The following is a 23,471-nucleotide window of genomic DNA, read 5'->3' as shown; positions in this document are numbered from 1 at the left end:
CTGTTATCCGCCCGCTTGATTTTACAAATTAAATCAAATATCCTTTATACAATATAGAAGCATTACACTTACTTATTGATTGACAAATTAAACACTAACATCGTTTCGGAAGCGAATACCCTGACCTGGGAAGAACAGCCGAAAGATTCTCAATATTTTTTTTTAATTTTGTGATTGTTAGCATATATTAAAATACACTATACTTACTGTGAAAGGATTTTAAATATACTATGCAAGCCGTATCGTCCGTAAAAGGTTTAAATTTGTTAACCGCAAATGCCACAGAACTAAGTCTACTCGACCATCCGTTTATAGACATAAACAGAAAGACCAAGAAATTTAGTTGACTCGACTTGATCCAACGATTCTCCATTAATAAGTACATCAGCTTCGCGTCGAAGTGTTATTTAATGAAGCATTAAATAGATCTGATAAAGGAAATGATGGATCAACGTACTTATATATCCAAAAAATTATAGAAGTTCATAATCGTTTTACTTCGTCTTATTTTATTTGGAATTAAAAAAGTGTTTTTTAGAACTACAGGCACAAGGGACATAGCTTAGTTCTCAAAGTTGGTGACGCACTGTTTTTCTGAGGAATTGTTAATATTTGTTATGGCACTATTAATGATAATAGTTATTTACGACCTCCTCCGACGACCTCCGTGGTCGAGTAGTGTGTACACCGGTTTTCATGGGTACGCCACTCCGAGGTACCGGGTTCGATTCCCGGCCGAGTCGTCGTAGAAAAATTTCATTAGTTTTCTATGTTGTCTTGGGTCTGGGTGTTTGTGGTACCGTCGTTACTTCTGATTTTCCATAATACAAGTGCTTTAGCTTCTTACATTGGGATCAGAGTAATGAATGTGATGTTGTCAAATATTTACCATCATGACCCATTCGAACCGCCTAACTATTCTATTAAATAAAAGCTAAAACATGACTGTCACTAATTCTTCGACTCGATTTTATCTATAGCAATTACGCAAAAACGGTAGCTTTTTTTTCCCGTATTCAGTTGGCAAGCTCATTTACTGGGAACTCGTTTAACACAAATATTCAGGTAGCAACAACGGTAGCCTCAATATTATTTACGACATTTCCGTCATCTAAAATAAAAAGGTGGGCTGCTGGGCTAAGATCTCCTTTTCGAGATATACATTGGGCAGATTTTTGTCCAACATGCCTGGTTCCTTCATCGGTGAGCATGAGCAGGGATGAATTATTACAAAAACTAAATTCAAAAATGCTTATCTGCAATAATCTGTTAAGATTTACGAGTTCTAGGCAATATCAGCTCAATAATAAATTAACTTAAAGACATTCGCACTATATATTCGCACGCTACAAGGGAGACAGCTGAAAATCAGCAGAGGGATAAAAATCCCTCATAGCCTGAGCTGTCTCCTTTTGACTGCACACAAGTGTCATATTAATTATATTTAATTATTTTTTCTTTATTATTATGTTGTTTTTATATCCATTTTTGTATATATATTTTTTTCTTTATATGTGTGTATGTCAATAAATGTTTTTTCTTTCTTTATTTCTTTCTTTCTTTCTATATAAAGTACTCTACTTGGTTTATCAACGCGTCGACTATGTAGCAATTTCTATAGGCTGATGGTGACTTACCAGCAGGTGGTCCATTTGCAAGGCTCCCAAACTATGCTAAAGACATTATTGATACGCACTGAGTAGGGTCAGCACAAAAATAAATAACCACAATTATCTTTCGGACGTTTATAATTTATTAGTGACTTAAATTCGTTCGCGTAAGACGTTTTAAGCCCTATTAAAGATAATAAAAAAATATTTATCATCAGTTTAACAGCGTTTGTGAAGTCGTTAATTTTTTCATTGCGTTCCAAGCTTCAGATCATTCTATTTTTAAACGTGACAGACGTTCTGTTACTATTAAGAAAGGATAATATGTCTAATAATAAACCACTGTTACTAAAATAACAAACGTACGAACATAACAATGGTTACACTGCCTCACTCACTCACTAGGCCGGGACATAACAATACAGAATGAATTGTACCTACCCGGGCTTCAACTTTAGTTAAACGAATCGTAGCGACTAGACCAGTGGTTCATAAACTTTCAGTGATCATGGGCCATTTGACAATTTTTCTGTATTGCCGTGGACCACGTGCTATTTGAAAGTGAATACAGTAAATTAAAATTATATATATATAAAATGAACAACTATTCAAAGCTGAGAAAAAAATAAATTTAACATTAGAAAGATTGTATGTGATATATTATACTGCGATTATCGTGATTGCATTATCATTACTGATTTGTGAATCCTTGGATTAGTGCCGTGTCGTCTTCAGTCGTAGCGCTCCTCGTGTAACGCTACGTTGTGTCGACGCATTGTCACATATTTAATTGTTTTCCAATGCCTTCGCAGACAACAGCAACCGAATTGTGCTTTCAGGGACCACCAGCGGTCCGCGGTCCACCGGTTAAGAACCACTGAACTAGACTAACGAAGCTAATCATTAATAGACAATTCGTATAAATGTAAATATCATGTTTTTTGTTTTGTTTTAATTTATTTAACAATGACAGTGTCAAGGTTTTTGAGTTAGTAAGATATCGTAAATTATTTAAATGTATTTCCAAGAGTCTACTCGAATCGAGTATATTTTAATTTTATTACTACTGGGCAACAGTTGGACTGCTAAAATGAAATCAAAATTCTTTATCCGACATAAAGTGAAACCGCGTTTTGGTAGCCAAGAATCTACCACCGGAAACAAAACAACCACAGCAATGCTTTGAAAAAAGCGACCGCGCGTTTTATTAACGTTGCCAGTTGATTTAAAATTATGAACAATTTGTTGTCCAAAGTTGTTTTTAATTGCTTATGGATGGTAGTTTTATTGAAATTAGATTATTTGGGAGCCGTAGCGAGATTGAAGCGAACTAGAAACGTAAATATTTATTTATTTTTCCAACGTTTGCTATTGAAACTCTTGGACCTTTGAGTAATAGTGTTAAAATATTTAAAAGTTATTAACGTTATTTAACAATAACGGTGACAAACGATTCAACAGAAAAACTACCTAACAGTTATTGCAGAAACAATACCATGATTTTTACAGTAGGCAGCTATAATTAATTTTGATTTATATTTGTCATAGGATGGTTTATTAATTTTCGCAAGAACAGGAATAATAAAACTCTGATTATATTGACAAAACAAAATAAAAGTTAGGCTGTTTATCAAATATTAATGATATCCCTTTGGTGGTGCTTAGTGAAAGTATTTTTTTATAGTATAGGTTGGCGGACGAGCATGATGGTGAGTGGACACCATCGCCCATAGACAATGGTGCTATAAGAATTTTATACCTTACACTTTGAATAAATAGTTCTAGACGTATGTTATAAGTACGTTTCGGTTGCGTTGCAGGTTTGAATAAGCTGGACGCAATGTCTAAGTGTAGTAAGTACCTCAGACGAAATCTGTCACGTTTATATTCAACCAGCTTTGACATTCTTAAGGAAAGGAGTCCCAGCAGTACAGGTGAATATCGTAAATAGTTTTGACGGAAACTTAGGTTCAATTGATATTATTTTTTCACATTTCTTATAGATCATTCTATAATTACCAAATCGTGATAATTTACTTTTCGAATGGAGTACTTTCGGTTTTGTGTCTGCGCAATAAAAGCCTTTATGTGTGGTACATTACAGACTGAAATAGCGAATCGTTCGTTTCCAGTAGTACGTCGCACACCACTTTTTACATTTGGCGGACATCCAATATGGCGGTGAGATACCGAACCGTGCAGCGGCACTCAAAGTTTATTGTGAATATGTTATTTATCGATTTAAGAATAAAAATTTCATATTCTCAATTTTTTTGTAACATTCACCAACGGTTCGGAAGCTATGCGCGACTCTTGAAAAAATTACCACCATTTCGGTATTTAGATTTAACCGAGAAGAACCGAGAAGAAACTCAGTGGTCACTCTATTGCAACATTTTAAATACAAAGTTATGTCAGCTTATTATAAATAAAGTTTATGAAAATCAAAATCAAAATATACTAAGTATATTAAGTAAAGCTACCACCGGTTCAGAATGTAGACTCTACTGAGAAGAACCGGCAAGAAACTCAGTAGTTACTCTTTTTCAACATCTAAAAATACAGTCACGTTAGTTAAATACAATTATATATGTATGTTATATATCCTGCCTAAAAGTCAACAAGTATTAGCTCGATGCTTTTCTATCATCTATATAATCTTGTGTTGAATAATATGCCTTGTTTATTAATGTTTGTTTTTACAAACGATTTAAATTTATGAATCGACAGTGAAGCATTATACGTTAAAGTTGAAGTAAATTTCCAACTACTGGTCTAAAGTGTTCTGTCCTTTTTGAGAAATAATGCTACTCCAAAACAATAATATTCAACCGACACATGCAGGATTCCTCGCGATGGTTTCCTTCCCCGTCGAACGTAAAAATGGCTGGGAGATGAATTGTAGTTTTAATACGAGTTCATATTAAATTAGGTAATAATTGATTATTTTTAATATTTTGTAATCATAACCTCTTACGGTCTTAATCTACAGTTCACGAAGTTTTCTTATTGGCGATGAGATGAATTAATAAACACAAATTAAGCACACGAAAATTCAGTTGTGCTTGTCTGTCTTTGAACCCTTAATCATAGGTTAAGATGCACGCGTTCTTACCCCTGGCTCATCTCGGCTCAGGACACTTCAGCCTCCGATCTCATATCATAGAAGCTGTATGATATGAGATCGGAATCAGAATCAGCTGACGCCGACATTCGTGCTAAAATTCGTCCTAATTATAAATTTGTGCACTTAAATATATTGGACCTTGGAATAATAGTTGAATGACATCTCTGTACAACGTCTTGTCTTTTTAACTCCACAGGAAAATTGAATCAATTTTCCGTCCAGAGAATCGTAAACGCGGAAATGCTGCTAGCTTTCTTGCCACCATTCCACGCGGTCACGATTTGTGCCACAGCTATTTTTAATTTCGATGTATACATAATTAATTAATTTTACAAATATTGGGTATAGTATTTAAATGTTTGGCAATCACTGGCATTTACTCTAAATTAGTGTAAATGCGGATCAGTTAATTATAATTGTGTAACCTGAGATGAAACTGCACCGAATTCTTCGCAGCCGGTTAAATGGGTGTGAAGTTTCGAAAATATTTTTATTGCTCTAACAGTTTTGTTAGAGCGAAGAAAATATAAATTTTTAATAATAGATTTTTTTTAATATATCGAAAGGTATATCGCTTCCTTGGTGAAGATTTTTGTACCTTTGTTTACGTTACCATTAGGCCCTTTTTTATTTATTTCAGGCAGTTGAGCTCTTCAGAAAGGGGGCCTTTGTATTTTTTTGCTGTCTCTACACAATAATAATGCACACTAAGACAACTTGTAGGCACTCACATCTCTCGCTCAATGCTGCTGCTAATACACGCCGATAATAACTAATCGTGGAAGGGCGCGCCTTCGTTAGTCAACAGATTCCCTTTTTTTCACGCTCTGGAAACCTTCACAAATGTTCCCGGGATCTACGGAGGGAACCGGGTTATACACTAAAACCATTGCCACGTCCTCGGTACGGATCGAAGAGGCTGTAGGATCATTGCTCCGCTATTAGTCAGACCCGTCTTTACCTAGGTATGGTAGTCTGAGACCATTGGGGAGGCACCAAGAAGTATCTTAAGAATCTTTCTTGGTCCCCCCAAGAGTGACAGAACACTGCTTGTCAAAATCAAATTATTTTTTATTCAAGTAACCTCATAAGAGCAATTTTAAATCGTCATGTTAAAGTGTTGAATTAATTATAAAGCTAGCTAGTTCGAAAAGTGACTTCTACCGTGAAGAATCGACAAGAAACTCAGTAGTTAGTCTTTTCTACCATTTTACTTATAAGGTATGTCAGTAGAGTACAATTATTTTTTTATATATCCTGTCTTTAAATCCACAAATACTGTTTTTTTATCTTTAATATCATCCTGTATTGAGTAATATGCCTTATCTATCAAGACAGTACTGTCATCAATGATGATACAGTTAGTTTGTTACGCAAACGACCTAATATCTGCAATAAATCCTATAATATATCTGCAATATATAATATAGAGATGGACATATATCCTGATGGAATAAGGGCCGCCAAGTGATGTAAAAAGTCCCAAAATCGATCCTGACCCTTAGGGCTATTGTCGTCCCCACTCCTAACACAAGATTCAAGCTCAATTCGAAGGATAAATAGGAATATCAGTAATTCCTTATAATAAATACACCAGTACACAGAATATTTATTTATTTATTGTTTGTTTTATTTTATTAATGTGATAGTCCTGAAGTTAAATATCCAATTCACAAAAGTCTCCTATTCTCGTTTCATGCGCGACTCACATTTTATTTTTTATAATCATTTTGCGCGGGAAAACATCTTGTATTATTTTTTAAAGCCAGACGAATGACGTTCTGAAATCGATTACATTTCCACGAAATCGGATACAATAACAAAGTATAAGTTTATTTAATATATAATTATAATAAAAATGTTAAACTACACAAATAAGTATTTCTAACACTTATAATAGGGCATTGCTACAATAATTAAATACTAGTGGTTCTCCCATGAAACTTCACGGTTATTCAAAAGATATTTAGGAATTTCGAAACCTATGACAGGTTTTGTTTTGATTTCATTTGATTGTAAACCGCAAGTCACTCATCTACATTCGGTGTCAAAATGTTGAAACCTCTTTTAAATGAAATTTTTGTTATCAAATAGTATATATTAATTCAGTTAGAATGTTTATGTTTTAATTTTTTTTGACTTAGTACCGGTCTTTAACCGGCCAGTATATTTTTTCCGCTTTCTAAAATTAATTCTATGTTAAATCGTAACAATTTAGTACATTGCAATCAAGAATCCTCTTTAATTCTGTGCACCTCTTGAAAATGTGACCGATTAACCGATCTTTTATTTGCAGCTATCATCCAATAATCACTGTGAAAAAAATCGGCTTACGCTACTAATATATAAGATATAATCTGTCAAAATTATTTAGCCTAACTTCTTATTTGATAATAGACAATAGTTTCGTTTTTATATATCTACACAATGTACAAATACTTGATTATAAAATAATTCAAATTATAACCTAAAAAACGAAAATCACAAACAATAATATAATTTAAAAAATTTGAGTTCACTACGGAATTAAAAAAAAAAATATAGTAAGTATATTAACGCTAAGTACTCTAAGATTTAAATTAAATTTATTATAGCGGAATCATTGGACCCAATTCAATAACATTGAAATTTACTGACGATCGTAGACGATTCGCTTAACGAATTGTTTATATAATATTTGCAAATGGCGGACTTACGAAGTTTTTATGTAATTTTCGCTCGTTTGTTATTATTATGTAAATATTTCTCGTGCAATCAGAAATTGTTTGGATTTTATTCAAAACGTTTATTTCATAGTTATATTATTAATATAATACATACTAGCGATCCGCTCGGCTTTGCGTGCAGTTTATTAATAAAGAAAATGATATTATATAAATATAATTTTTTTAAATCAAAATACACTTTATTCAAATAAGCTTAAAATTAAACTTTAAATTAAACTATTCATAAGTGCTTGATAAGCACTTTTGAATAGTTTAACAAACTACATTAAGTGAAGCTACCATCGAATCGGAATGCAGATTCTACCGAGAAGAAACGACAAGAAACTCAGTAGTTACTCTTTTTCGACATTTAAAAATACAGTCATATCAGATTTTCTTTTTTTTTTTTAATATAAAATTTTATTTTGTTAGTTAAATACAATTATATATGTATGTTATATATCCTGCCTGGAAGTCGATAAGTATAGCACTCAAGAATAATGTACATTTCTACATACAACAAGTTAAAACATTTTTAGAATTGGACCATTATTTTCGAAGATTACCCCCTACATACAAACAAACATTTACCTCTTTATAATATTAGTTCACATTAGCAAAGATAATTTTAATCGAGGATAAGGTTTACTTTTAGTTGATTCGGCTTTGTACAATTCTAAGTTTGTACTACGAACTCATCATGTATTTAAGGCGAACTAGTGTATTTAGGCACATGAGACGATAACATCTTCATTCCTAAGGTGCATTGGCGATGTAAGGATTGGTTAATATATCTTATAGTGGGCGGTGGTGACCACTAGTGTTGCATATCGATAGTCCACTCGATAGACTATTGATAGTTAAGGTGTTAGAGATAGTATCTATAGCTCCCCATGAGCAATATTATCGATAGTATTACTTTTAACCTAAACTATCGATAGTCCAAAACTATCGATACTATCGATAGTAGCAATAGTATTGCCACTATCGATAGTACTATCGATATCCTGAATAGTTTTTGAGGTCAACTATCCACAGTTCTGCAACGCTGGTGACCACTGACCAAATAGCTCATTAGCCTAAAAAACAAATGAATACTTCAACTGATATAAGAAATAGAAAATATATATATATATATATATATATATATATCCCGCTGAGTTTCTTTCGCCGGTTCTTCTCAGGTCCGAGGTGCTAAACTCCGAACCGGTGGTAGATTTTTGACAATCAATAAGCAAGTGTAAACACTTCTATACTGAATAAAGATTTTTGACTTTGACTTTGACTTTAGAGAGGAAATAGTGATCTCTCGTGTTAAAATATCGTTCTTAAGTTTCGATTAATTATTTGTCTCGGGCAATCAATTAAGATTCGGAAAATTTGTAAAAACATAAAACAAAATAAATGAAAGACAAACGTTGAATACATTTTACATATTCGAATAAATAACCTTAATCTTTAAATACGTTACACTCTTGCAAAACGTACTAAAAAATCTGGCAACAGTTCAGAATATTCATATGTAATCTATTTTTTCACTTATGGGAAATGAAAGTTTTATCCAAGAATAAAGAAATAAATAAAATTAGACATTTCTTTGTTCAGCCTTCGTCTTTGTATTTAAAAACGTTACCGGAAACTGTCACCTGACACTATTAAAAATATCACAGATAAAACAGCGTACAATATAAAATGTAACATTTTTTATTTATCTGTGCAAGTAATACAAATTTAATTTTCTTCACAAATTGGATGAATTCAAATGAAGTTCTTTGTTTGAATAAAATTTAAAAAAAAGCATCGATCTTGAACAGGAAATATATCATTGATGTTTTCGTAAACAAAGCGAAGATATGTTTACCGAAATGTTCTGCATTTCGGTAAACGGTTCACGAGTCATGTGTTGAAAATTTTCACGTTGAATCATTGCATATAAAGGTGTACAAAATTGCACGTGAGAGTTCTACTTCTTCGGCGTTATCAAAAAATTGTTTTCAATTGCATTCATATAATTAATTACAATAAAATAAGAATAATCTACTTATTAATAATAACATAATTATTACATTACCTTACAATTTTACTTGGTGATAGGGCTTTGTGCAAGCCCGTCTGGGTAGGTACCACCCTCTCATCAGATATTCTACCGCCAAACAACAGTACTCAGTATTGTTGTGTTCCGGTTTGAAGGGTGAGTGAGCTAGTGTAACTACAGGCACAAGGAACGTAACATCTTAGTTCCCAAGGTTGATGGCGCATTGGTGATGTAAGGAATGGTTAATATTTCTTTCAACGCCATTATCTTTGGGCGGTGGTGAATGAATGGGCCACCTACCATCAGGTGGCCCATTTGTCGTCCGCCTACCGATATCATAAAAAAAAAAACATTTAACATAGTAATTTCTTCCCTTTCACCATTACGATAAAACCCACTCGTAAATTCAAACATTCACAAATGAAATTTGTAATAAATAAACGCTTATTATATAGTAGGGCGTGAAGTTGTCTATTTCGAGCATCATAAAAATACACTGTCATTTTTTTTTATAACGCGCCAAACTATACCTAACTTCAAAAATTCGGTGACAAAATTAAATAGATACATTCATTCATTCATTCAGATCATAGCTGTGATTGTTTTACTTGAGAGTATTAATTTAATACTAGTTAAAATAGATAACTGGTTTCTCAGTAAAAATTGTGAATTAGTAAATATATCTGTCTATAACCTATTGGACTGTTCCTGTAGTCTATAGGACTAGGGTACTAGTCATTAAATTGATAAGATTATTATCCATGATATTCATATTCATAAAAGATTAGTAAAAATGACGTTTAATTGTCAGCGATGTTGTTATCGGATTAATGTTGTATTTTATATAAAGATACTAAAATAAAACAACTCACATCACATTAACTTCCATTATATTAATAAACCACTCGATACATATATTACTTATAACTTTAACAGCAAATCCGTCCTTCGTCCTCCGTTTTTCTCCCCGGTTCAAAAATCCCGCGCTTCTCCGTGCCAGGCAGTACCAGCTCGCCTCACCACGCCACGAGACGGAAGTGGCGGAGTGCCACAACACGGTGTCGATAACCGAATCAATAATCATACTTCATACATGTTATTTCAATTAAAAAAAAACGTATTTAAAAAGCAAAGCAGTACTAAATATTATTATATCAATTTAAATTATATAAGTACTTATATTTAAAAAATCATGACAATACATTTAATCAAGAACAGTTTTTACTGCAAATTTACGCCTTCAATTGGAATAGGCTATAAATCTAGATTGTATATAAAGTAATTCTAATGGCTCTGGCTTAATTCTAGGATTTAGTTTTATTTAGTTAAAATTCAATTGTATACTCGGCGCTATTTGTAAGCGTCTCTATGGCAACCGCTTCGTACGTTCCGAAATGACATTTATATGACGTAAAAATGGTACGACTTCAAATGTCACTTGTAATTCAAAAACGATCGAAAGGGTTCAATTTATCTAGAGTAAATTATATGTTTATTTCTATGTATGAATTATGTTTTACATTTAGACTTGTGGTACTATTATATTAATATATGAATGTTTCTTTGCCTACCAAAAAAAAGTGTCGTGGAACAACCGGTTGGAACGAAGTTGCATTTGCTATATTATGTATTAAATAAAAGACGCAATGAAGTAAATTTACTTTAATTAATTAATAATATACAATTTTGTTATTAAAATAAATATATTTATCTTACAAGGTACAATGAATATATCGTTTCTATTTTATTCAATTCTGCGGAATCCTTTCTTGCAGTTGTTATATTTAATAAATGACACAGTGTATCAATAGAATAATAACAATTTTATTAATAGGATATTCTACGATGTTTGAAAAAGTACTTCAGAATGTTGATTATCCTCATAAAAAGCTATGGCTTTTATTAAATAATAAATATAATTGCGTAAAATAAACACGCTTTTATGCCATAAAATTAAATTTTTAAAACTTTTTTATTCCCTCAAAAACGCTTTCAGTCATTTTGATGACGTCAAATTGTTAAAAACAACAGTCGTGTATGTACGGTACTCATTCAACAGTAACAGCTATAAATATTTAGTGTTTTTGGCTAAATAATTTATTACAATCGCAATCGCAATCGTTGGAGTGTAATGTACAAATAGTAGATTTAAAACTCCAGAAAAGTTGTTTATCAAAGTGTCAGATGATATTGAAATGATAGTTTTTGCCTATAAATCTGACGCCACACCATGGCGGCTCATGTTTTAAGTCACGTGATATACAAACTATAAATTACGACTTTTAATTTTAATATAATAAATTAATAATGCGCTTTTATGATTCAAGTTTAAAATATTTAAGTATATTTCGACATATATTTTATTTTTTATCAAATTTCATAATTTATTTTTCACTACCGAAAATAACCTATTGCCAGTATCCGGCATTTAATGGCGACCCTCTATCGAATTTTGGCGCGAAAACACGCGGGTCTGTTAGTTGGGTTCCTTGTTGGTTAGAGACTGTATTAATGACTGTCTCCAATATATATTATGTAACAACGAAGTATATGATTTACGCGTCATTCAGACACGAGGGACTTGAAAACGGCAGGAAGACCATTACGTCCTAGTACTGTCATGCCGTAACCCGTCACCGCATACGAGCCAAAATCATAGACAATAATCTTTATACAATATAGAAGCATAAGACTTGCTTATTGATAGTTAAAAATCTGCCACCGTTTCGGAAATTAAAACCGCGGACCTGAGAGGAACCAGCAAAGTAAACCCAACATGATTTTTTTCTAATGTCATATTTACAATAATTTTTTTCATAAAATAATTTTAAAAAATCGTTATTTGAAATAGCCTAGAGGCGATCACCTAATTCCCAAAGTTTGCAATGCAATTAAGAAATCATGAGTTTTGTTGTAACAGCATACAGTACGCTGTTTAACACTTCGTTAAAATTTTACAATTGAATATTTTAGTTGATCATAACCTCGCGGCGCGTCAATAGGTTCACACAAATAAACTAAAATAAAACACACGTTTCTAGTATTTATAATAACCATATGTATAGTAATTCTATTATTATGTTCGAATGCGTAATGTTTAGTCTGGATTGCATTGCCGTATCTATTTTTATGTCCAACGTTTCGTCGAAAAAGTCGAAATAAATTATTGAAATGTCGACGGAATAAAACGACGATGAACATAACATACGACTTCCGTAAGTCTAAGTATTTGTATTTAATTACATTTTTTTTTTCAATGCCAAGATATGTTTTTTTTTATTGGATTGCCATTTTATCTAGTATACATTATTTATTATTTTGTATGTCTACTGTTTTTTTTTTATGATATAGGAAAGCGGACTAGCAAATGGGCCACCTGATAGTAAGTGGTCACCACCAGCCATAGTTGATGGCGCTGTAAGAAGTATGCGAATAACTTTGGGAATTAAGATGTTATGTCCTTTGTGCCTGTACACACTAGCTCACTCAACCTTCGAACTCGATAACACCAATACTGCTGTTTGGCGATAGAATATCTATAAGTGGGTACCTACCCAGACGGGCTAGCACCTACCAAGTAAAATGTTAAAAATGTCCGCGTGACGTGTCATATAGACTAGTATTATTTATTTGTTGAAGTTGGCGTGTTATAAGATTAGTGGGTCGCCCGCGAAATTTCACGTTTATTCAAAATATTTTTTAGGAATTTAGAAACCTATGACAAGTTTTGTTTTAATTTCATTTCAATGTAAACCGCAAGTCTCTATATAAAATATTGAAACCTTATTTAAATGTTTTTTTTACTGTCAAATGGTATAGTTAGAATTGTTCATTAGCTCAGTTAGAATTTGAATTTGTCGATAACAATTTACTTTAATTTTATTTACGTATTCCTTCATTAACAATTTTCCGCTTTCTAAAATGTATTATTTGTTGAATTGTAACAATTTATTAAATTTCAATCAAGAATCCTTTTTAATTTCCTGCGCATCTACGGCTGGAGCTCTTCAATGAGACCGTAACCGATGTTTTATGTGCAGCTATCGTCCCATAATCACTGGGACTCAAAAATCGGCTCACGCTATTAATTTGTTATTAGAATGACTTAACGATGCGCGCGCATAGTAAACTACACTCATAGTAAACGAAGTTGCTCGCCAATTAAACGTCAAATCGCTCGAAAACGACAACTCACTTATTAAATAATATTACAATGTTTATTTTATTCCAAATTTAAAGTTCAAATGTCTAAATTTGTGAGTGTTGTTAGTGGTGAAAAAAGAAATTATTTACATGTATCATAATATATATATATATATTAATTATTATTATATTTTTTATTAATTATTCGCATTAAATTAATATTATTTTTAATTACAATGATTAAGTAGAACTTCATATGATCCTTTTTTTTAATATTAATTTATTGATCATGAATTCTTTTTTTTTTTTATTTGTCACATAATGCAACAACTTTGGTTTTACGTTATAAATATATTAGTCGTCGAATCTGAATTTTTCCATTAATAAAAAGCTTGAATGAATTTGAACACGTAAAATTTTATAAATTTACAGTTTCAAGTTCATTCGTTTTTTTTTATTTTATCTGCCTACCCTCCACAGGTGTGATTCACTTGGTGGTAGGGCTTTGTTCAAACCTGCCTTAGTAGGTTGACACATCATGCATTTTACCGCCAAACAGCAATGATTATCCAGTGATAGCATTTTGTAATTGAGTTTTTTATACTTCATTAAAGTATTCTTTATTAAAGTAGGCTCATAAAAGCACTTTGGAATCGTCATTTTAATGGAATTCAATGAAAAGCTATCGGTGTTACGGTGGTACGGAAAATAGATTTACCGTGAAGAACCGGCAAGAAACTCAGTCTCCTCCACCATATGAATTACAGACTCAATGTCAATATACATATTTATATACTGCTTGGAAATCAACGAATAAAGTCCACGCTTTTTATCATTAATAATATAATCTTGTATTGAGTAATATGCCCAATTTATCAATGTTTTCTGATATATGATTTAAATTTATTAACAGAGTTGAATCTTAGTATGTTTTAGTATATCCATGCCACGGGATAAAATAATATATTGAAGAACGCCTAGTCGGAGACTAGGTGTAATAAGTTTACCTTTCGTGTCAATACAATGATTGTCATAGTTTATTTCTAAAAGGTCTAATCTAAGGTGTATTACAAGGCTCTAGTCGAAAATATTTTAGGTAGTCATCGTTTATGCCTTCTTCCTCAACAACAACATTAACAGCCTGTATATTTCCCAATGCTGGGCTAAGGCCTCCTCTCCCATTGAGGGAGTAGGTTATGGAGCATATTCCACCACGCTGCCCCAATGCGGGTTGGTGGAACACACATGTGGCAGAATTTCGTTGAAATTAAACACATGCAGGTTTCCTCGCTATGTTTTCCTTCACCGCCGAGCACGAGATGAATTATAAACACAAATTAAGCACGTGAAAAATCATCGGTTAAGATGCACGAGTTCTAACCACTGGGCCATCTCGGCTCCCTATTCCTCAGTTTCGCCATTTTAATGTCATTATAGTTAATCGTCCTCTAATTACGTGACTATCAGCGCTTGTGTTGTGAAGAGAGGTTACACTTCTTAGTTCCAATATGAATTTGACCTTTCCTTTGACTAAAATATTTTTAAAAACACCCACTTATTATAATTTATCATTGATCATTATTATATGTTTATTTCAATCGCAATAAATCTATTTTAGGAATCAAATCATGCAATGCTTTGATCTCGTGTCCGTAATGAGCTTTGTTTAAACGAAGTTTCTTTGTTTAGTTGATGAATAAATATCTTTCTCGATCGACAACCTTTTGATGACGTCTTCTTACACTAGCTGAACCTGCGGCTTTATCCACGCGAAATTTATAAAACACAAATTTCCAAACCCCATTTTACGCCTTTAGAGGTGGAGTTTCGTAAAATCCATTCTTACATCCCATAAGGAACCTGCTACATTTCAAGTTTGTAGGTTTAGTATGTAATAGTATACAATACTATTAACATATATTTATGTTTAATAAAAAAAAACCCTTGCCGTTCCATTTTACGTATACAGACCAAAGCTGTAGCTAAATGTACAGCCAAACTTTATTAAAAAATCTTTATAGATTCATAAATTAACTAATATTACAAATGTGAAAGTATGTTTGTCTGTAACGCTTTCCCGTCTTAACTAAACCGATCGCAGAGAAAATTCACAAACATATTATCAGGTGTTCAGAAAAGTACTAAGGATTCTAACATTTGAGACGAATCCCCCCCCCCCCCTTACGCGTTATATTACTATTGTGTAATATAACTGTATAGCTTTGCTTTGTTAAATATCTATTTTAAAATTCCCGTGGGAGTTGAAACAGGAACGATGATATGCCCCAAATAAATCCATGTCCCATTTAATTTGACCACGCCTGACAATGCAGTCGTGACTTCGTGTGTCGTTTCTAAAATTTTATCTTATAACTTTGCCCAGCCCTGGGACATCTGGGATACTCGCTTTACTTGATTGCTTTTGATCTATTCACATATAGATCATTCCAATCGAAGTAGGAATAAAGATGAACAAACCTAAGATTGACGTATTTCATGCAATTTGCTATTAACTCAGCTATATTTTGCACTACTAAGAGTTTATGATAAATATATTTTTATTTATAATGCAAAACTCTTACACTTAACTACTTATATCCACTCTATGATAACAGTTTCGTCGATGTTCAAAACGCAATTTTTTCATAAATCCATAGTGAATATCACAGATTAATCAAGCTCTCGACCAATGATATCGCGTCAATTTGGGGTCAAATGTGCTGTATTTGGCTTTTCTCCTCTTATGGTTGGAATTAATGAGGGTGACATGATCGTATTTGATCGAATCCTCTATAAAATAAAGTGAGATTAAAAATAAAATAAAAAGGTTGGAATAGAGTATACGAAGGCGCGCCCCTCAACGTTAATTTATTGGTGTGCGTTAAGTTATGTACGTACAAGATGAGCTCAGTATGCGTCAGACAATAGGCTATTTGACAATGCGAAAAATAAAGTGACAATTATTGTAATCAGTATACATTATGAGTTTAAAAATGGTTATTTATTAACGAAAGTTGAAAATAATAATTAATTTATTCAATAATCCACAAATAAAAATTCATTTTTTTAAACGTTTGTCACGTGACACAAAACGCTCTTGATTGGTCGGGCTTATGATGACGTCGTTTGCTTGATAACCTCGTTCGCTTACTGTATGTGGATTATATGTACCACAGATTACAATACAGGCACACGACGTCACCGACCCCATTGCAACGCCATATTGTCTAAGAAGCGTTTTCGCGCGCTATTTAAATATTGAATTTTTAATTTGATATTTTTCAGCAAATATGTACTAGAATTAAAAAAACACAACTTTTACTGGGTTCCTTAAACTCTACTAAATAGTATAAAGTGTGTTTTAAAAACCAGTCAAATAGTCTATTATCAAAACTTGATTCGATATAAATGATTGATTACTGATGACACATAGATAATTTAAATAAATGTTATTTAATCTATAGAATATTACTTATCTGTACTAATAATAAAAAACTGATGAATTAATTTGAACGTGCGATAATACCAGTCCGATTAAAAAAAAGTAAAGATACAAAAAATAAAAAATTACATTATCTTATAATATATTAACAGCGTCAGTCGACTTTTGTTCCAGCGATTATGGGACGATAGCTGCCCATAAAAAATCGGTTATGGTCTCATTTTGAAGAGCTCCAGCCGTAGATGTGCAGAAAAATACTTCTTGATTGAAATTTATTAAATTGTTATGATTTAACAAATAATTAATGCATGCATCCCACTAGTATTCATTACGAAACGCAATAATTTTAACTGAGGTGCATCTATATAAAAAAACGTATCGTAATATAAGACAATGGTATCTTAATACGTCAGATGAGAAGCTTTATTTTTTGGACGTCATTTTCCGAAAACTACGGAAATCATAATTGATTTTATTATTGTTAAAAAACAAGAAATATTTGCTGTTAAAAATGACGAACTTCCGTAAAAACATTCAAGTTTAATTAATAGGAATAATAATAGACAATATAGTATTTCTACAGTTTTAATAGTTACAAAATTGTAATAAATGTTTTATGATTTGAATTTGATAATAAGAAAATCTTTATTATGTTTAAAACAGCAAAGAATTGTTGTTTTAGTTCTAACAACTGAATTTCTATTTTCCTCGTTAAAAATGCTTAATTTTATTATTAACTAAGAGTTATTTTATTCTCATTAATTATTAAAATCTAAACAGCATACATTATTTTAATAAAAAAATATTAGGCGTTTTATTAAGTGTAGGACAGCTTATAATCATTCGCTATTGATACATTTCCCGCCAATTTACGCTATCTGTGATACAGATAATAAATTTATATTATTTTATAATATGCCTTTAAAAATAAAAAATAAAATTCTCTTATTTTTTTGTTACAGGTTCTCACACGACCTCCACTTCAAAATATGTAAACAAACTGTCGGAGACTTCGGTTATATTCTTTTTATATAATTTGTTTTCTACTTCGACTGAAAAAAATAATGCTGAGCATTAACAGTGCCAAAAAATTTTTTCTGTGCTCACGGTAGTTAGAAAGAGATAAATATATACAGATATAGTGGCTGAGAGGAAGAGTAAGATGTCGCTTGTTGCACCAAGGAGGGTCCAATTGGACTGGGCTCATACTATACCATGGTAAGTCGCTTACTTTAACAGTAAATGGTAAAATAGTTTACAATTTTAAATAATATTGTCAGTCACAATACTGATAATCTAATATTTTTATCAACTACTTAAGTATATACTATTATGTATTTAGCTTTGCAATTATGTTTTACAAGTATTCACATAAATCACAATAACTACTAACGCAACTCTTGAATTAATCTTTAATTGCGAGAGATCGCCACCAACACAAAAAACGCCTGTATCAAGTTTTTTTATTTTTTACTAAGTTTACTTTGACAAGAAAAATAACACAGCTTAAAATGTAAAACGTCTAATAACCTCAGAGCTAAGTATGTGCTATCAATTAAAAAAAAAAAACAAAATCCCAAATGTAGGGTATATTATATGATATCTTTAATCAAAAAAATAAGACATAGTTTTTAAGAAATTTGTTATTAATAATATTCAGAATAATAAAAAATAAATGAGTAATAATAATGACGTTCGATTCGTAGCTAATCAAGTAAAAAATTAAATCTGATTGCAGTTAGTAGGAAGTCATTAATTTTAATTTTTATTACAAAAACAACGGATAATTACATAATTATTGTATGCGTGTATGGTTAACAAGAGACAAGGCAGAAATTGACAACATAAAATATCAACCGCATAAAAGAATGTCAAACGAATAAAAAAAAAAACAATTTAATTTAAGCTCATAAAACTGAATGTATTTCATTGAGCCTATGATTACTCTTTAGAGAGTACCAAGAGTTTATATTATTTAATAGAGGTTAAGGAACCTAGTAAAAGTTTTTTTTCTTAATTGTAGTACATATTTGCTGAAAAATATCAAAATAAAAATTCCATATTTAAATAGCGCGCGAAAACGCTACTTTGACAATATGGCGCTACAATGGAGTCGGTGACGTCACTTGCCTGTATTGTAATCTGTGGCACATATAATCCACATACAGTAGTTAAACGAGATTAATAAGCAAATTACGTCATCATAAGCCCGACCAATCGGGAGCGTTTTGTGTCACGTGACAAACGTTTAAAAAAATGCATTTTAATTTATGGATTTTTGAATAAATTAATTATTATATTCAACTTTCGTTTTTAAATAACCATTTTTAAACTTATAATTTATACTGATTACAATAATTGACACTTTATTTTTCGCATTGTCAAATAGCCAATTATAAGATTTGAATTTGTATTTTTTTTATACTTGTTTCAATCATAGCAAATATTAAAAAAAAAAAACATCATAAATACGTTTAAACCTTTTGGGTATTGTGGTATAACAGATTCATAAATGTTGTATGTTTCACGCTTTCACTTTGTACATATTTTTTAATAATTTTGATATATCAATTTTACAATAGCTACATTAAAAATATTTTACGTCAATGTTCCAATTAAAATAAAAAAAGTGAAAATAAAACTACGACAGAGGTCGTTGCCCTCACTGTGACTATCTTCTGACAGCTTACGAAAAAACCCGTCCCGTCAGCTGTGCGACCGGAGCGCACTTCACTACGTCAAAAAGACCTGTCATGGCTCCGCTATCGATCTTCGTTCCGTGCTAAAATCACGAGAAAATGCGAAAAATATGTCGCACAACGCGGTGAAACACGTCAACCGCATCGCGAGAGAGTTTTTAATGACGAAACAATAAAATACGACTAAATAGTTTTCTTGTTCAGTGTTTTTTCAGTGAGTTTTCAGCGTATCTAAATTTATTCGGACCGACCTATCTCGTTTTTCTGGGTGAGTATTGCATTATACCCACGCATTTAAATTGCGAAAGTAATTTTTAGATACTCAGTACAATAACACGAAATTGTCCGACGGATTTTAATAAGAAAAATCTTCAAGAATTGTTAAAAATCGATTATATGTGGGTGGGATAGTACGAAATATATCTTTCTCGTTTCCGTATAACCCGACCGATTACAAAAGTGACGTAATGCTATGATACTGCATAGCGTCATAGTGCAGACAATTGGGTCGGGTTGCTATCGTCATCTCTTTTTAGCATTGATACCCGATATATTTTTTCCAATATTCTTTGAATTATTGATATTTTCCTAAATAAAACTTTGTTAAATTAAATGTTGAACATATTAAGTTGAATGCTACATTTAGTTTAATGCCTTTAATATAAATAAAAAGGCTAATCATATAAAAATAAAGATCGATTAAAAAATTTCACCTAGAGATGTCTTTTAGATATATTGTTTTTGTAATTAATAATTTTTATTTATAAATTTGTTAAACGTTTCGTTCGTAATACAGGTTTAAATACAAATGACCAAATATTTAACCTATAGTCCATCTGTTTCATAAACGTTTTCCGATAATATTTATTTGTATTGAAATTAATGTCAGTTTTTTTTTTTTTTTTTAAATTATAACAAATATGATAAAGGTCTTAAACATTGATAAAAATAATTATCGATAAATATTTATATTTAACTTTTTAATTCATGTTTGTGATCTGATGAAAATTATTTGTAGAAGAAGAATAGATATTATTCATTTCTTTTAATATATGAGTTAAGATATAGCATCCCTTGTGCCTAAGATTACACTGGTTGATTCACTCTCTCACCAAGAACTCGCTACAGTAAAATGTTTCCATTTAGTCCACCGTACTAACAAGCTCAGTGGGTGGTATTTACTTAAATTAACTTATAAAAAGCTCTACCACAAGGTGTATAATAAAATAAAATAATTTTTTGCATTTAGTAAATTAGGTTCGGTAAAATTTCACAGTATGTATCAGATTCTTTATACTTTTTCGCAAGCTGTTTAATGTGAATATTGTATTGTAAAATAGTGTATACTATCGATTACAAAATCAATTATATTTTTAATAGTACAATATTTGTTATTTGACAATTTAAAAGTAGATGCTCTGTATAGTAACTTATATATTGCCAAGTAAAAGTGCATGCTGTTCAAGTACAAGAATAATGGCTTAGATATACATCTGAATTGGGTATAAGTTATCGGAAGAAGTTGATTTGTTTATAATAGTCGTTAGATGATTATACCTTGTCATGGTTGGTGACTTTATGAACGATATCCTTGAACAGATGATCAATACTCCGAGCGATTTGATTCATACGATCACTAGATAAGTAGATAAAGTAAACATTAAAAATTATTAAAAAAAAAAATTTTTTTTTATTAATTTTTGTATGTTGCCATTGCTCTAAAAATTTTTTTTATTTAAGTTGGTAAGCAATTACTATGACTTATAGCCATATGTATCACACTGGCAGTATACAATATATAGGTAAATCACTTTTTACCGATACACGGTCACATCTATGAGCTCTGAGATGTCTGTAGATTCACTAACCATTCTAATTGGAATATCTATACAAAGTAAATAAAGATGGCGGAGAAAGCGACCACTTTATTTATTATCTAACATCTTATTATAGATAATATAATTATTATGTACAGCATATCTGCAATGTGCTCTCCGTGAAGTCGAAAGAAAATAATGTAATAGCTTCTAAATGTCCCACTGCAGGGAACTAATTCCATCACGCTGATCCAATGCGCGTTGGTGGATACACATGGAGCATAAATTCGTTGAAAGACACATGCAGGTTTCCTCACGATGTTTTCATTCACCGACAATCACGTGAAAAATTAAACACGTGAAAATCCAGAACCTGGTATTAAACCCACAATCATCTGTTATGATGCGTTCTAACAACTGGGCCATCTCGGCTCATATCCGTCTATTCTAAATGGTAATTATTTTCCTGATGTCTCAGGTTACTGTTAAGACGTTCTTATAATTGATATGATCTTGGGTAGAGTTAAGATCACTGCCGTTTATATATAGACATAAATAGGTATTGACTCTGTGGCTGATCCATGGTTGTCGCTTGGGAGGGGTCTGACCCTGTGTGCTTGGCCGTGGATAGGTTTTACCAAATTAAATACTACAAAATCTCAAGAAATTTTACTTTTCTTAACGCATAATAAACCTAAGACTACACTTCGTAAATTTTTCAATGACTTCTCTTGTAATGCTTCTTAAAAAGTTTAATTAGAACAATGAGTATCTAGTTCACTTTTAGAGCTGTCAAGAAAGACTTGAGATGACTTTTAGGATTGGGGGGGGGGGGGTTGTTCTTAAGCAGCTTACTCACCCCGCCCTGCGTCTGCTTCCGTTTTGACAGGGGTAGATAAACGACTGCTAAAAGTAGGACAATATTATATACCAGTGTGCTGGAAAACATGTGAAAATTCGCCTTCGTCTTTTTTCTCTTTGGCTGGTTGGCCATCCCATCGGATTATGAGAGTAAGGGATTGGAATATGCCCTTATATTTGCATTAAAACTAATGCAGTGTAATATTCTGTCAAATCAAGTGGATCAACGTGTTGTGCTTTATTCCTGCCAACTTCCAAACATCGTTTTGCTTCTGATAATTTATCGTTGGAAAATATAAATTCGAATGTAGAACCAGTTCCATTTTTTGAAGCCGGTTATTGTGACGACTTGTGACTTGGAACCATGGGCTAAATTTGATTTACTTGGGCCAAGGACTTTTGTGATTGTATGTACCACCCTACTACTTACCAGTTTGACAGTCTGTATACCTAGTTTAAATAAAACCTTGGGCACTATAAGCACCACTACACGAACTAGCTAGAAAATAGAAAAGATTTCGAACATCGTTCCATTAAGGTATCACATATAGTCCAAGTCTTAAGGGCTCTTGGAAGACTATAAATGTATAACATCATTTTATATAGACAACTAGGACCCAATATAGGCCAAGTGAAACTAAAGTGGCCTAGAGGTTAGAACGTGAATCTAAGCTGCAGATTGCATTGAAATATTTAGTTTTTGTTCTTAAACATAAGAACAATAAAATTGAAGTTAGAAAACATGTTCTCATGGTTAACCTTTTAAAATATTATTATTAAAAGATGTTGAATATAATTTTAATCTATACTTATATTATAAAAGCGAAAGTGACTATGTATGTTTGTCTGTACGGACTATTTTATGCCTAACACCCAACGACCCTTAAAACATGAACAAAGTCACTGGTGAGAACTATAGGGAAGGAAATACTGAATTTTCTTGTCTTGATAAATCATTGCGTTTTCGATGATGATCGAATTATATGGACCTACAGGGTAATTTGTTTATAATTCATCTCGTGCTCGGCGGTG

The 23,471-nt window shown here is 31.9% G+C and overlaps 1 protein-coding gene across 8 annotated transcripts in view; it reads left to right on the top strand.

The window, feature by feature from the left end:
• LOC113391588 (tau-tubulin kinase homolog Asator) overlaps window positions 1-23,471 on the top strand; it is a 72,907-nt gene that overhangs the window by 19,219 nt on the left and 30,217 nt on the right. For 7 of the 8 annotated variants that reach the window (XR_010309787.1, XR_010309786.1, XM_064219959.1 and 4 more), the window contains exon 2: window positions 18,025-18,280. Coding sequence is in view for 5 of the 8 variants with exons in the window: in XM_064219959.1 (XP_064076029.1) it covers window positions 18,225-18,280 (56 nt within the window). In the remaining 3 variants the exon portion in view is untranslated. Of the gene's footprint in view, window positions 1-18,024; window positions 18,281-19,776; window positions 20,030-23,471 lie in introns of those variants that run through there. The other variant, XM_064219963.1, reaches the window with a different exon arrangement.

This window comes from Vanessa tameamea, chromosome 30, assembly GCF_037043105.1.
Source record: "Vanessa tameamea isolate UH-Manoa-2023 chromosome 30, ilVanTame1 primary haplotype, whole genome shotgun sequence".
Lineage (NCBI taxonomy): Eukaryota > Metazoa > Arthropoda > Insecta > Lepidoptera > Nymphalidae > Vanessa > Vanessa tameamea.
This window is presented reverse-complemented; position numbering and strand designations above follow the sequence as displayed.